This window comes from Cucurbita pepo, chromosome LG20, assembly GCF_002806865.2.
Source record: "Cucurbita pepo subsp. pepo cultivar mu-cu-16 chromosome LG20, ASM280686v2, whole genome shotgun sequence".
Lineage (NCBI taxonomy): Eukaryota > Viridiplantae > Streptophyta > Magnoliopsida > Cucurbitales > Cucurbitaceae > Cucurbita > Cucurbita pepo.
This window is the reverse complement of record NC_036657.1, coordinates 5,347,117-5,357,305: the sequence shown is the minus strand read 5'-3', so window position 1 is coordinate 5,357,305 and position 10,189 is coordinate 5,347,117. Positions and strand designations below refer to the sequence as shown.

Genomic DNA, 10,189 nt, shown 5'->3' with positions numbered 1-10,189 from the left:
AGAGAAAATAAGAGCAATACAAAATAATTTAAAACAATGAAATGCATAACAACCTATTTTAACCTAAACCTATAAATTTAAATATGAATCTACCCTATGCACGTGTCAAAGTCTCTGTTCGCGATGTCGTCGTCTTCCTCCTCCGTGCGTCTTGCCTTTACCTAAAAAATGATGTGGCACACGGCCTGATTATTTCAAAGAATACTCAATAAGTGGTCCCACTATAGGGGTCATGCAAATGCAAACACATGTAATCATGATTTAGGGACCATCTCTAACATCATAAGGGTGGCCTCCAATCTCGGACAAATTGGATGAATAGTACTTTTCTACACACGATTCACACGTGCGAGTGTGAATCCCCAAGGCACTCGCACACCCCCTGGACCCTCTAGTCAAGCCAATCTGTAGCGACGTCCGGAGGTTAGTGGAACTCTATAGTGTCATGCGCCTCATGAACACCCTCATTGTGCGCATTAGCACTCATCACTATACTGTGCGCGTCCGCACTTATCATTTCTAGGGAAAGTAGCCCTATGCTTAAGAACATACAATATGCACGAGGTCCCTCTAAATTCATCATAATGTCTCTTCGTACACAACCCTCTAGTCTCATCTTTTTTTTTTTTATTCTAGGTAATGCATACTCATGGATATTTATATTAATTCTGTTTTATATATATATATATATATATATATATATATATATATATATATTTTGGCAATTTTCAATGGATTATGATTTTCTTTTCATTCCTCAAAATGAATCAACCTAGGAGGAATTGACCTAAACCATTTTCAATCAATTTTTTTTAATTTTTTTATTTACAATTTTTAATGCATTGATCCTGATTCTCTAATAAATAGAATATAACAAAAATTTAAATAATTGAAAAAGAATAAAAGAAAATAACATCTAACTTACCATAAACTTTTCTCTCTTCAGTTATGTTAAGGCCTATTTTCCTTTTTCCCTCTCCAATAAATTGATCTCTTTTCAAGGAAATCTACTTCCAGCTATTTTTTTTTTTCCAAATTTGATATTTTTTTGTTTTTTTCGTTTCTCCCGTTTACCGGGATCTCTCATATTTTAGCTGGGTTGAGTNCCCTTCTTTCCTTTTCCAGATTCTTTCTCACCTTTTTTACTGTTCCTTTTCCATTAATTATTTCTTTTTCTTTTTTTTTCCTTGAAAACTAATTCTCATGCGCTATTACACCGACCATGTAAGAGATCGCGGTACTCAAATTTAACAACTAAGTATGTTTTAAGTGTGGTTCCGGAACAATTTATTGTTGTAGTCAAAGACAACCAATAGTATTCATGGTCAACTATAAAAGGAGAGTACAGAGCTGCAGCTAGAGCAGCTCAAGAAATTACATGGCTGAAACTCTCGAGGAAAGATTTGCACTAAAAAATTGACTATCCCATACCACTTCATTGTGATAACCAATCTGCGATTTGCCTATCAAAACAAAGTATTTGGTGTTTTATGCTAGAAAAAAGTATATGAAGATGTACTACCATTTGATTTGAGAGAGTCCTGAAGGAAGAAATCGATATGCAACAAATCAAGACAGATGACCAAGTGAAGGAATACTGACAAACATGAGTGCTTTCGTTGTCAGCTCAACATGGTGAAGCGAATGAGCACTAATGCTGAGGAGGAGTGTTAAAATATTGTCACTAGCCGAGTGGGTCAAACCCAATAATTGTATGAGGCTATTTTATATTTATCCTAATAAAATGATTTAGGTATTTTAAGAATGAATGTTAGTAAACAGGGGAGTGTTTCCGACAAAGAGTCTTCTTGATAGATGTTAACAAAGAGTGGGTGTGTTTCCACAAAAAGTTGTGTTCAACACTACCAAGTTCAACACCTTTCTCTTTCTTCAAGAGATCAAGTAAATGATCAATCACGCATCATACCAAAATAATTAAAATAACGATATAAATTCAAAATATATTCACATCATCACACGTACGATGTAAAACTCAAGAAATTCATTAGCAAGACACCAAAACTACAATCAAAAGGACATGACATATTAATAAGTTCCGCAAAAACGTGACGATAATTAAAAATGGGTTAAAGATTAATGTCACTAGATCCCACCTTGGCTAATTATGAAGAAAATCACGGGTTTATTAGTAAGGAACACTATCTCTATTGGTATGAGACCTTTTGAGAAACCGAAAGCAAAACCATGAGACTTTATGCTTAAAGTGGACAATATCATATCATTGTGTAGAGTCGTGGTCCTAACAATTACTTGCATGATTTCTAAACATAGCTCTTTGATAATGGTTGAGGATGACGATCTCACTTAGCTCATTCTTAGAGCTCTATGATAAGTCGGTAGAATTTTATTAGGTTAAGGATGCGATGACTAAGTACCTTTTTATACTCACTCCTTTCCCTTTTTTCTTTCAAGTACTAGTCAAGGTGAGGAAGTGTTCAGGAGCTGAATTGTTACATTGGAGTGTTGACCCGGGGTGTTAGTGTTTATTTGTATTCCTTTCTTTTAGGTTGTCGTTTGTATTCTTTTGGTTTCCTACACATTGTTCCCGGTTTGCAAATAAATAAAATAATACATATTTTACATTTCTATTTAGTTGGATTTTGGTTTTGGCCGATTTCTTGGATTCTCGAAAAGCAGGTCGTGACATAATTCAAGATAACTTAAAAGAATCCATTGTTTAGGTGTTGAAATTTTTTATATTTATATCTTTGGGCATACTCGGTGAGAGAGTTCCCTTGTTTATTCTAATTTTTATAAGTTCAATTGTATTTTTATATTCTCCCATATCCTTGTCGTTTCTCTACGTACACTTCTACAAAAAAATCAACTTTACATCCATATGCTAAATCTGCCAATTAAAGTTGCCAAAGCAATGAAGACGAATTATCTTCATCTTTGTAAACGGTGCAAACACTTCATCGTAGTCTAATTCTGCCTTTTGTCGATAATCCTTTACAACGAGCTTCACCTTGTACGGCTCTATCCTGCATTGAGCATTTATCTTCTTCTTGTACACCCACTCTACTCCAATGGGTTGACTACCTTTTGATAATTCGACCAGCTTCCACGTCTAATTTTGTTCATTGGCTCTTATTTCTTCATCCATGGCTGCTTGATACTTCTCATCTTATAGTGTCATTACACGATATTTTTGATAAATCAAACTGTGACGAAAAGACAAAAAACAAAAATAAATAAAGGGAAAGTAAAATAAAACAAACAATTATAAATACGGTAAAATTGCCGGTGATTTAAAATCATACAATACCATTGCCAAAATTCAAATCAATAGAGATACAAAATATGTATTGTTCTAATTATTTACGAACCAAAGACGGGTTCGAGAAACCAATAAAAATGACAACAAAAGAAAGAAATATAAAATAACCCGAACACCTCAAGTCGACACCCCTCTGTGATAGCATAGCTCCTAGGCACCTACCCCCTCAATCGTACCTGAAAAAAGGGGGAAAGGGTGGATATTAAATAATCGGTAAGCAATATACTTGTAGGCTCTCATCACACCCTTGATCTAATATGTTTCCATGGGCTAGTCATATGGCTCTAAGAAGTTCGAGCCTAATTCAGGTATTACCTAAATGTTACCTCGCACCATAATGATGTCTACCATGAATTAATCTATTTGTGTAGTCCCTCGTCTCCTCTCAGAGTGGGTTTCCTGCACACACACAATAGTAACTCCTCAATATAATATTAACTTATATAGTCCCTGGTCCACTCTCCTCAATCAGTTGCGTGTGTAGTCCCTGATCCCCTCTCAAGATGGGTTATTACACACATCAGTGATTCCTCATGCTATCTATTTATGTAGTCCTTGTCCCCTCTCAAAGCGGGTTATCGTATATCCAGTAGCAATTCCTCGTGTCACCCACTTATGTAGTCTCTTGTCCCCTCTTAAGGCACGTTTTCATACATACAGTGGTAGTTTCTTTTATATCGTCTACTTGCGTAGTCCCTTGTATCCTATCAAGGTGGGTTATACTCTACACACAATAGTGAGTTTTCAGGCCACTATTTTTGTAGTTCCTTGTCCTCTATCAAGGAAGTTTTATCCTACACACACAGTGACTCCTCAAATAGTTTGTTCGCGTTACCATCGATCTTATAGGTTCTCGTAGTTTACCTTGGGTGTTGTGGAGATATATTAGGTTCTCGGGGTGCATCTAGGTCTCTGATCGCCGCTCACGATCCTTAGGTGCTCAACATACTGGAAACGTATTGACTTAAGACGTTAGATAACCACTCTAGTTCTACCACCCTAGTCACTTGGATTCATGCATGTTTTACTAAGGAGATATTCTATCTATCACTTAGTGTACAAAAATAATTTAGAGATACATTTACCTCAATCTAGCATGCAATTTTATCATACAATTTACACATGCTCAATAGAGAGATAACGTCCATCTAGCACCGGGAGCACAAATCACAATTTTTCCAGCTTCCATTCTAGTGCAGCAAAAAGACATTTAATAAACATGCATCTTCTATTTTCGCTAGGGACAATTTCATAATTTTCCTTAACATGCTTACCCATTGTGTTTTAACCACGTAAGGTGAGATAAGTTCTAAACATGCATATTTTAACGACCTAAGATGAGATAAGCTTACATGCTAGCACGTTCTAGCGACGTCTACATGTATTTCTTGTCTAGAGTCCGTGTGGCTATCTAATTATTGGGGGAAGCGTGCCTTCCCTTGTATTTCTTCTCATTGAAAGCTCCAAAATTCTTGAAATCTTTTTGGTAGGTTCTACATCAAGTTAAATTAAGGTCAATTGCGAAACCGAGATGGAAAATAGGTAAACGAAGGTCAAACCAAGCAAAAGTGGGGTCTCACGCGCCCCCATGCACCGATGGGTGATCGGTTATGCATGTGCACGCACAGGTAGGTGGGCAGCTCCAATGTGTGAATCCCAACAAGCATAAAGTTTACCTTCCGATTTTCAGATGGAGACACGTGGCGCACTCTAGTAGGCGCTTGTAGGCGATTCGGGTTTTTGGTTCCGACTCGGGTTGGCGGTAATTGGACTAGGTCGCACGCGGGTTGGTGGTTCGGTTTCCGAGTTGGGTCAAGTCCAAGCGACATGTATCACAAACCACTTAACGCATTGCTCCAGTCAACTACTGACACGTGTCATTGTCACGTGTCGTGCATTTTTCCCATAATCCAATTAGAGTTGATGAGGTATTTTTCTTATAATTTTTAGGTGATTCTAGACATGAATAAACATACGGAAATTCTTTTTTTGGCACCTTTATGAGCTTTAAAACTCTGTCAAAATCCGATCCCAACTTGAATCCTCTTCGATTTCCTTCTGATGAGGATTCCTTTCCTATATTAGTACAATATTAATTTAGAGTTCAACACACGGGAAAGTTTTCGAATCCTTAAAAAGAACCGTGACAAAAACCCTCATTTCTTGAAGGAAGAGGTCTTTTACCACGAATCTTTGATTGTTTCCTTGTAAAAATACAACCAAAGTCGTGATATAGGTCTCGGTTTGGAGTGCTCGTCCAAAGTTCCTTCTTCCTTCTTCAAAAACCTTAAATTCCACTCTCTACACTTTTCTCTCTCTTCCATTATTTCTTTTAATATTTTCTTCCCTCCGAGACTAGAGTACCCGAGACAAAATTACTATTTTACCCTTAGATTGATTTTGACTAACATTTTTTTTTATCTATTTTATTATATATATATATATATATATTTTTTTTTTTAGGTTCCTCGCATTTTTCTTTTCTACTACATCCTTAGATTCGACTTCTACGACTTTCAATCAAATCCCAAAACTTGGTATTAAAACAAAGAATAAAAAAATTATTCTAATTAAATGTAACTAAAGCTTGAAGTTGTACACTTCCCAAAACACTCCTCAACCAAGTTTTATTATTATTATTATATATATTTTTTCACCAAATTATTTTATTTCATATTTTAAAAAAGTGGTGGGAAAATTAGCAACAACAGTAGTATTTAACTAAATTTGAGGTCTAATTTAATCAAATGAAAAGGTCAGTATGAAAAATGATTGGGGGCAAAGAGTTTTTGAGGTTTTCCTTTCCTTGTCCTTTCCTTCATGTTTGTATGTTCTTGGCATGACGTGAAGGTTGATCTTTGCCGTACGCGTGGATATTGTTGAATCTGGCCGTTCACGTAGAGTCGGATCATGTTTAAATTGTGCAAAATCATGTCAACAGTCGATTTCTCTTGACTCAGAGCATTTCTTCTTCGTGGGTTTTTCCTTCTGATTCTTCTTCATCTTTCCTATTTAATCTTCTACAATCCTGTTCTTCGTCATTGTTAGTTCTTACTTCCTGCTGTTTTAAGTGTTTCTGTTCGATTCTGTAGCGTTTTAAGCTGCCGGTACCTGCTACATTCAAGGCGGAAGTTCAGGCAGTGATTCGAAACCTTGGTAAAGGATTCCTCTCCTTTTCTCCCGCTTTCTGGCTTTGAAGTTTATTTATGTTATTCGCTAGTCTGTTGTTGAGCCAAACTCTGTTATGTTTCTTTGACATAATTTGAGCAATCTAAATTCCGTATTGTCTTCTCAGATTTGTTGTGTTGAATCGATTTAATGTCTATGCGTTTCGAAAATTTATTTTCCAAGATTTCTGTGATCCAAATTTTGGATTCATTAATCCTAATGTTTGTGAATATAAGTTTTTTTCTAGTCTATAAATGTTTCTAAATTCGTTACCATATACTCTGATTCATTGAATTTCTTGTTTTCAATTTTGTGATTCAACGGATGTGTGGATGGGAATAGTACAAGAATCAGTGAGTGTTAGATCCGGCATTTGAGTTCAAATCTTATATCATCTTTTTGTCCAAATTGCAATAATTTATCTATGTTTAAGGCTTACTGAATATTAAAGATAATGTGTACTCATTAGCTAGTTTTTGACTTGAAAGTTAATGTCTGGAATGAATGGTCATGGAGGGCCAGTTTAATGGCTGCATTAAAAGAGATGGCTGTTATTAATTTGAAGTATATTTGAGGTAACGACAGACTTTCCCTTTCGGACTTCCCCTCAAAGCCCTCAAAGTTTTTAAAACACGTCGTTTAGGAAGAGGTTTTCACACCCTTCGTTCTTCTTCTCCTACCAACGTGGGATCTCACATTTTATTTGTGATTTTTGGATGTTTGATACAGTATAAAAACCTGCCCGATGATATTATTATTTAGGATTGTGGAAGATAATACACGTGGGAGTTTCACTTTTATAAGATAATTAATCACCTAACTGCTGCTAATGAACTTTCTGTAATAACCGACAGGGCACAAAGTCTGGTCTGGTCTTTTTATTTATGAACCACTTGGATAGTACTGAACTTCTCGGTTTTTCAGGCAATGATTGCACCAATAGGAGTAGCATTTGCGGTGGGTATTCTTGGATGGGTTTATCAAGCACTGAAACCTTCCCCTCCAAAGATATGTGGATCAGCAAATGGGCCTCCAGTGACTTCACCTAGAGTAAAGCTTAATGATGGTAGACATTTGGCCTACAGAGAATTTGGAGTTTCTAAGGAAGAAGCTCAATGCAAAATCATTATGTGCCATGGCTACAATAGCTCCAAAGATATGTACTTACCTGCCTCTCAAGTATGATATCATTATTCTTCTCTTACTCATAAATGCCTTCATCTGAGCAGTGTTTGGGATTTGTTACAGTCATAAATGCATTTAAATTCCAGAATTGCTCAAACTTCTTGTCCTTGGGATGTTTAAGGTTGAAACATTGGTTTAAGTTCCTCACATTGGTGATGAGTGATGAGCATTAATAAACTACGTTACCAGTTCATTAGCTTATCAAACTTAATCTAGTCTTCTCTTACCTTACCATTAAAATATATCTTTTGACTCTCGTAATCTGATCGTATTGGTTATTTAGTCTTGTATTATGGTTTACCATATGCATCATATTTGACCTTTTATTATAGGCAAATATCTTATATGACTGAGGATATTTAGCATTTAACCATAGGTACCATATTTGACCATTTATTATAGGCAAATATTGCATTCTATTACGATTTATCAAAGGTATCATATTTGCCGTTTTATTATCAGTAAATATGTTGTATCCATTTATTTATCTTTTCATATCCTTTGTAATTTATTTGATTCTGTAAATGATTATACATAGAGAACTTTCACCCCAAAAGGGTTTTAGCAAATATTCTCAGTAACCTTATCTTATTTTCTTTCTATTTTTATTTTACTACGCCCTCTACATCGCTAATGGATTGAAGCGAGAATCCCTTTGCTTCTGTCTTATTATTTTATCATATTTTTTATTTTCAGGAATTTATAGATGAGCTTAAGCTGTACATAGTATTATATGACAGAGCTGGTTATGGAGAGAGTGACCCGTATCCAGCACGTTGGGTGAAATCGGAAGCATTTGACATTCAAGAATTAGCAGACAAACTGTACCTTGGCACAAAATTTTATGTAATTGGATGTTCAATGGGAGCATCCTCTGTTTGGAGCTGTCTAAAATACATTCCAGACAGGCACTTCTTCATTTCACTGTGATCAGTTCCCACTTTTTTGGATATTTTTAGACTTTCCCTAACTCTTAATGGAACTTTATTTGCAGACTTCTAGGAGCTTCCTTAGTGGTTCCTTTTGCGAATTACTGGTGGTCTTCCATTCCTGCTGCATTATCACTACAGACTTTTAGGAGGCTTCCTCAATCTTACCAACGGACGTATCGGATTGCACGTTACACACCTTGGTTATACCACTGGTGGATGACACAAAAATGGTTCCCAACGTTGGGCGCTGATGGCATGTTCTGTGATTCAGATTTAGAGATATTAAAGAGACTTTCAGGATGCCTAAATCATGAACAGGTACTTTTCTTCTCTGCAATAAATCAATGATTGAATAGCATATGTTTCTAGATGCACAATGGATGCACACTTGATCCAACTTCCCTAGTTTCATCTGACTTTTTAAGTGTTAAAGACAATTTGGAACAATATCTATCACTTTTTCTATGAACACACTTCCTTAGTCACGTCTTTATTTCATATACCCTTTAATATCAACAGCATTTTGACAGAGTTATGCTTCAAGTTTACATGTTTGACATAATTCATATGCGAAACTACTTTATGTTACTTTTGCTACTAAATTTAGGAAAAAGTAACACAACAAGGCAAACACGAATCACTTAACCGAGACATGCTGGCTATTCTGGGAGAAAAATGGGAATTTGACCCCATCCTCGACTTGAGCAATCCATTCCCTAACAACGATGGCTCTGTTCATCTTTGGTCCGGTAGTGAAGACCATGTGGTTCCTATTGAGCTGAATCGTCTTATAGCAGAGAAACATCCATGGATTCAGTATCATGAGGTTCCTGACGCTGGGCATCTAATAATACATGATGCTGAAAAATTTGAAGCCATAATAAGGGCACTTTTGAGTAGATAAGTTCATCCTGGTCGGGCGACACTCTGCCATCATGTCATGTACTGTTGTATTGTATTAGGTACATTATTTCCACGATAAACTTCCATACAATAGTAGCAACAAACTTATCCTCCAGAAAATGACTGAATGTTGATTGTGTTATTTTGCTTGACTCGCCTTGGAACAGCTTTGTAATAGTGATGGATCAAATCCAAAATAGATCTGTAACTGTTATGCATGTTGCCAGAATTGGCTTCTATTTCGATTGATTCAACGTTAATATCTCGAGGAATGATTTGGTCTTTTTGTTGGAATGGCCCACGATATTTGGCCGCAAACCAACTACTAACAAATCAATAACTACTAAATGACTCTACCTTAATAACTTTTTTTTTCTCTAAGTTACGCTTATTAACTCACATCCTTCTCCGTAAGTTTGACTTTATTCCAGAATTTTCACTCCTAGCAATTCTCATATTTCTATAAACTTAACCCTTGCTAGGGCCTTGGTTAGAATATCCACACGTTGCTCTCTAGTGCATACGAACTCCACAACGATTTGTCTCTTCTCAACACAATCACGAATGAAGTGGGAGGAGTGTCAATGTGTTTGCTGCATCCGTAAAATACTGGATTCTTCATCAGTGCAATCGCGAATTTGTTATCGATGTAGAGAGTTACTGGCTTTAGTTCACTTCTAGTCACAAATTTCTTAGCCAC

At 36.1% G+C, this 10,189-nt stretch overlaps 1 protein-coding gene across 2 annotated transcripts; it reads left to right on the top strand.

The window, feature by feature from the left end:
• The first annotated feature begins 6,121 nt into the window (after positions 1–6,121).
• Positions 6,122–9,758, top strand: LOC111783178. Of its 2 annotated transcripts, XM_023664080.1 has the most exons (6): positions 6,122–6,275; positions 6,394–6,457; positions 7,394–7,648; positions 8,351–8,562; positions 8,649–8,904; positions 9,194–9,758. In XM_023664080.1, the coding sequence occupies exons 3-6, from the start codon at positions 7,397–7,399 to the stop codon at positions 9,488–9,490; spliced, it is 1,017 nt and encodes a 338-aa protein (XP_023519848.1). In that variant the 5' UTR covers positions 6,122–6,275; positions 6,394–6,457; positions 7,394–7,396; the 3' UTR covers positions 9,491–9,758. The 2 variants fall into 2 exon arrangements, with proteins under 2 accessions (XP_023519848.1, XP_023519849.1); XM_023664081.1 differs by lacking the exon at positions 6,122–6,275 and having other exon boundaries at positions 6,282–6,457.
• The last annotated feature ends 431 nt before the right edge of the window (positions 9,759–10,189 follow it).

What these genes read in the sequence shown, in the direction of transcription:
- LOC111783178 (XM_023664080.1), top strand. Translation starts at nt 7,397, where the DNA reads ATGATTGCACCAATAGGAGTAGCATTTGCGGTGGGTATTCTTGGATGG. An exon ending in TGTACTTACCTGCCTCTCAA is followed by an intron (nt 7,649 to 8,350) that starts GTATGATATCAT and finishes TTTTATTTTCAG; the next exon opens with GAATTTATAGATGAGCTTAA. An exon ending in GATGCCTAAATCATGAACAG is followed by an intron (nt 8,905 to 9,193) that starts GTACTTTTCTTC and finishes TACTAAATTTAG; the next exon opens with GAAAAAGTAACACAACAAGG.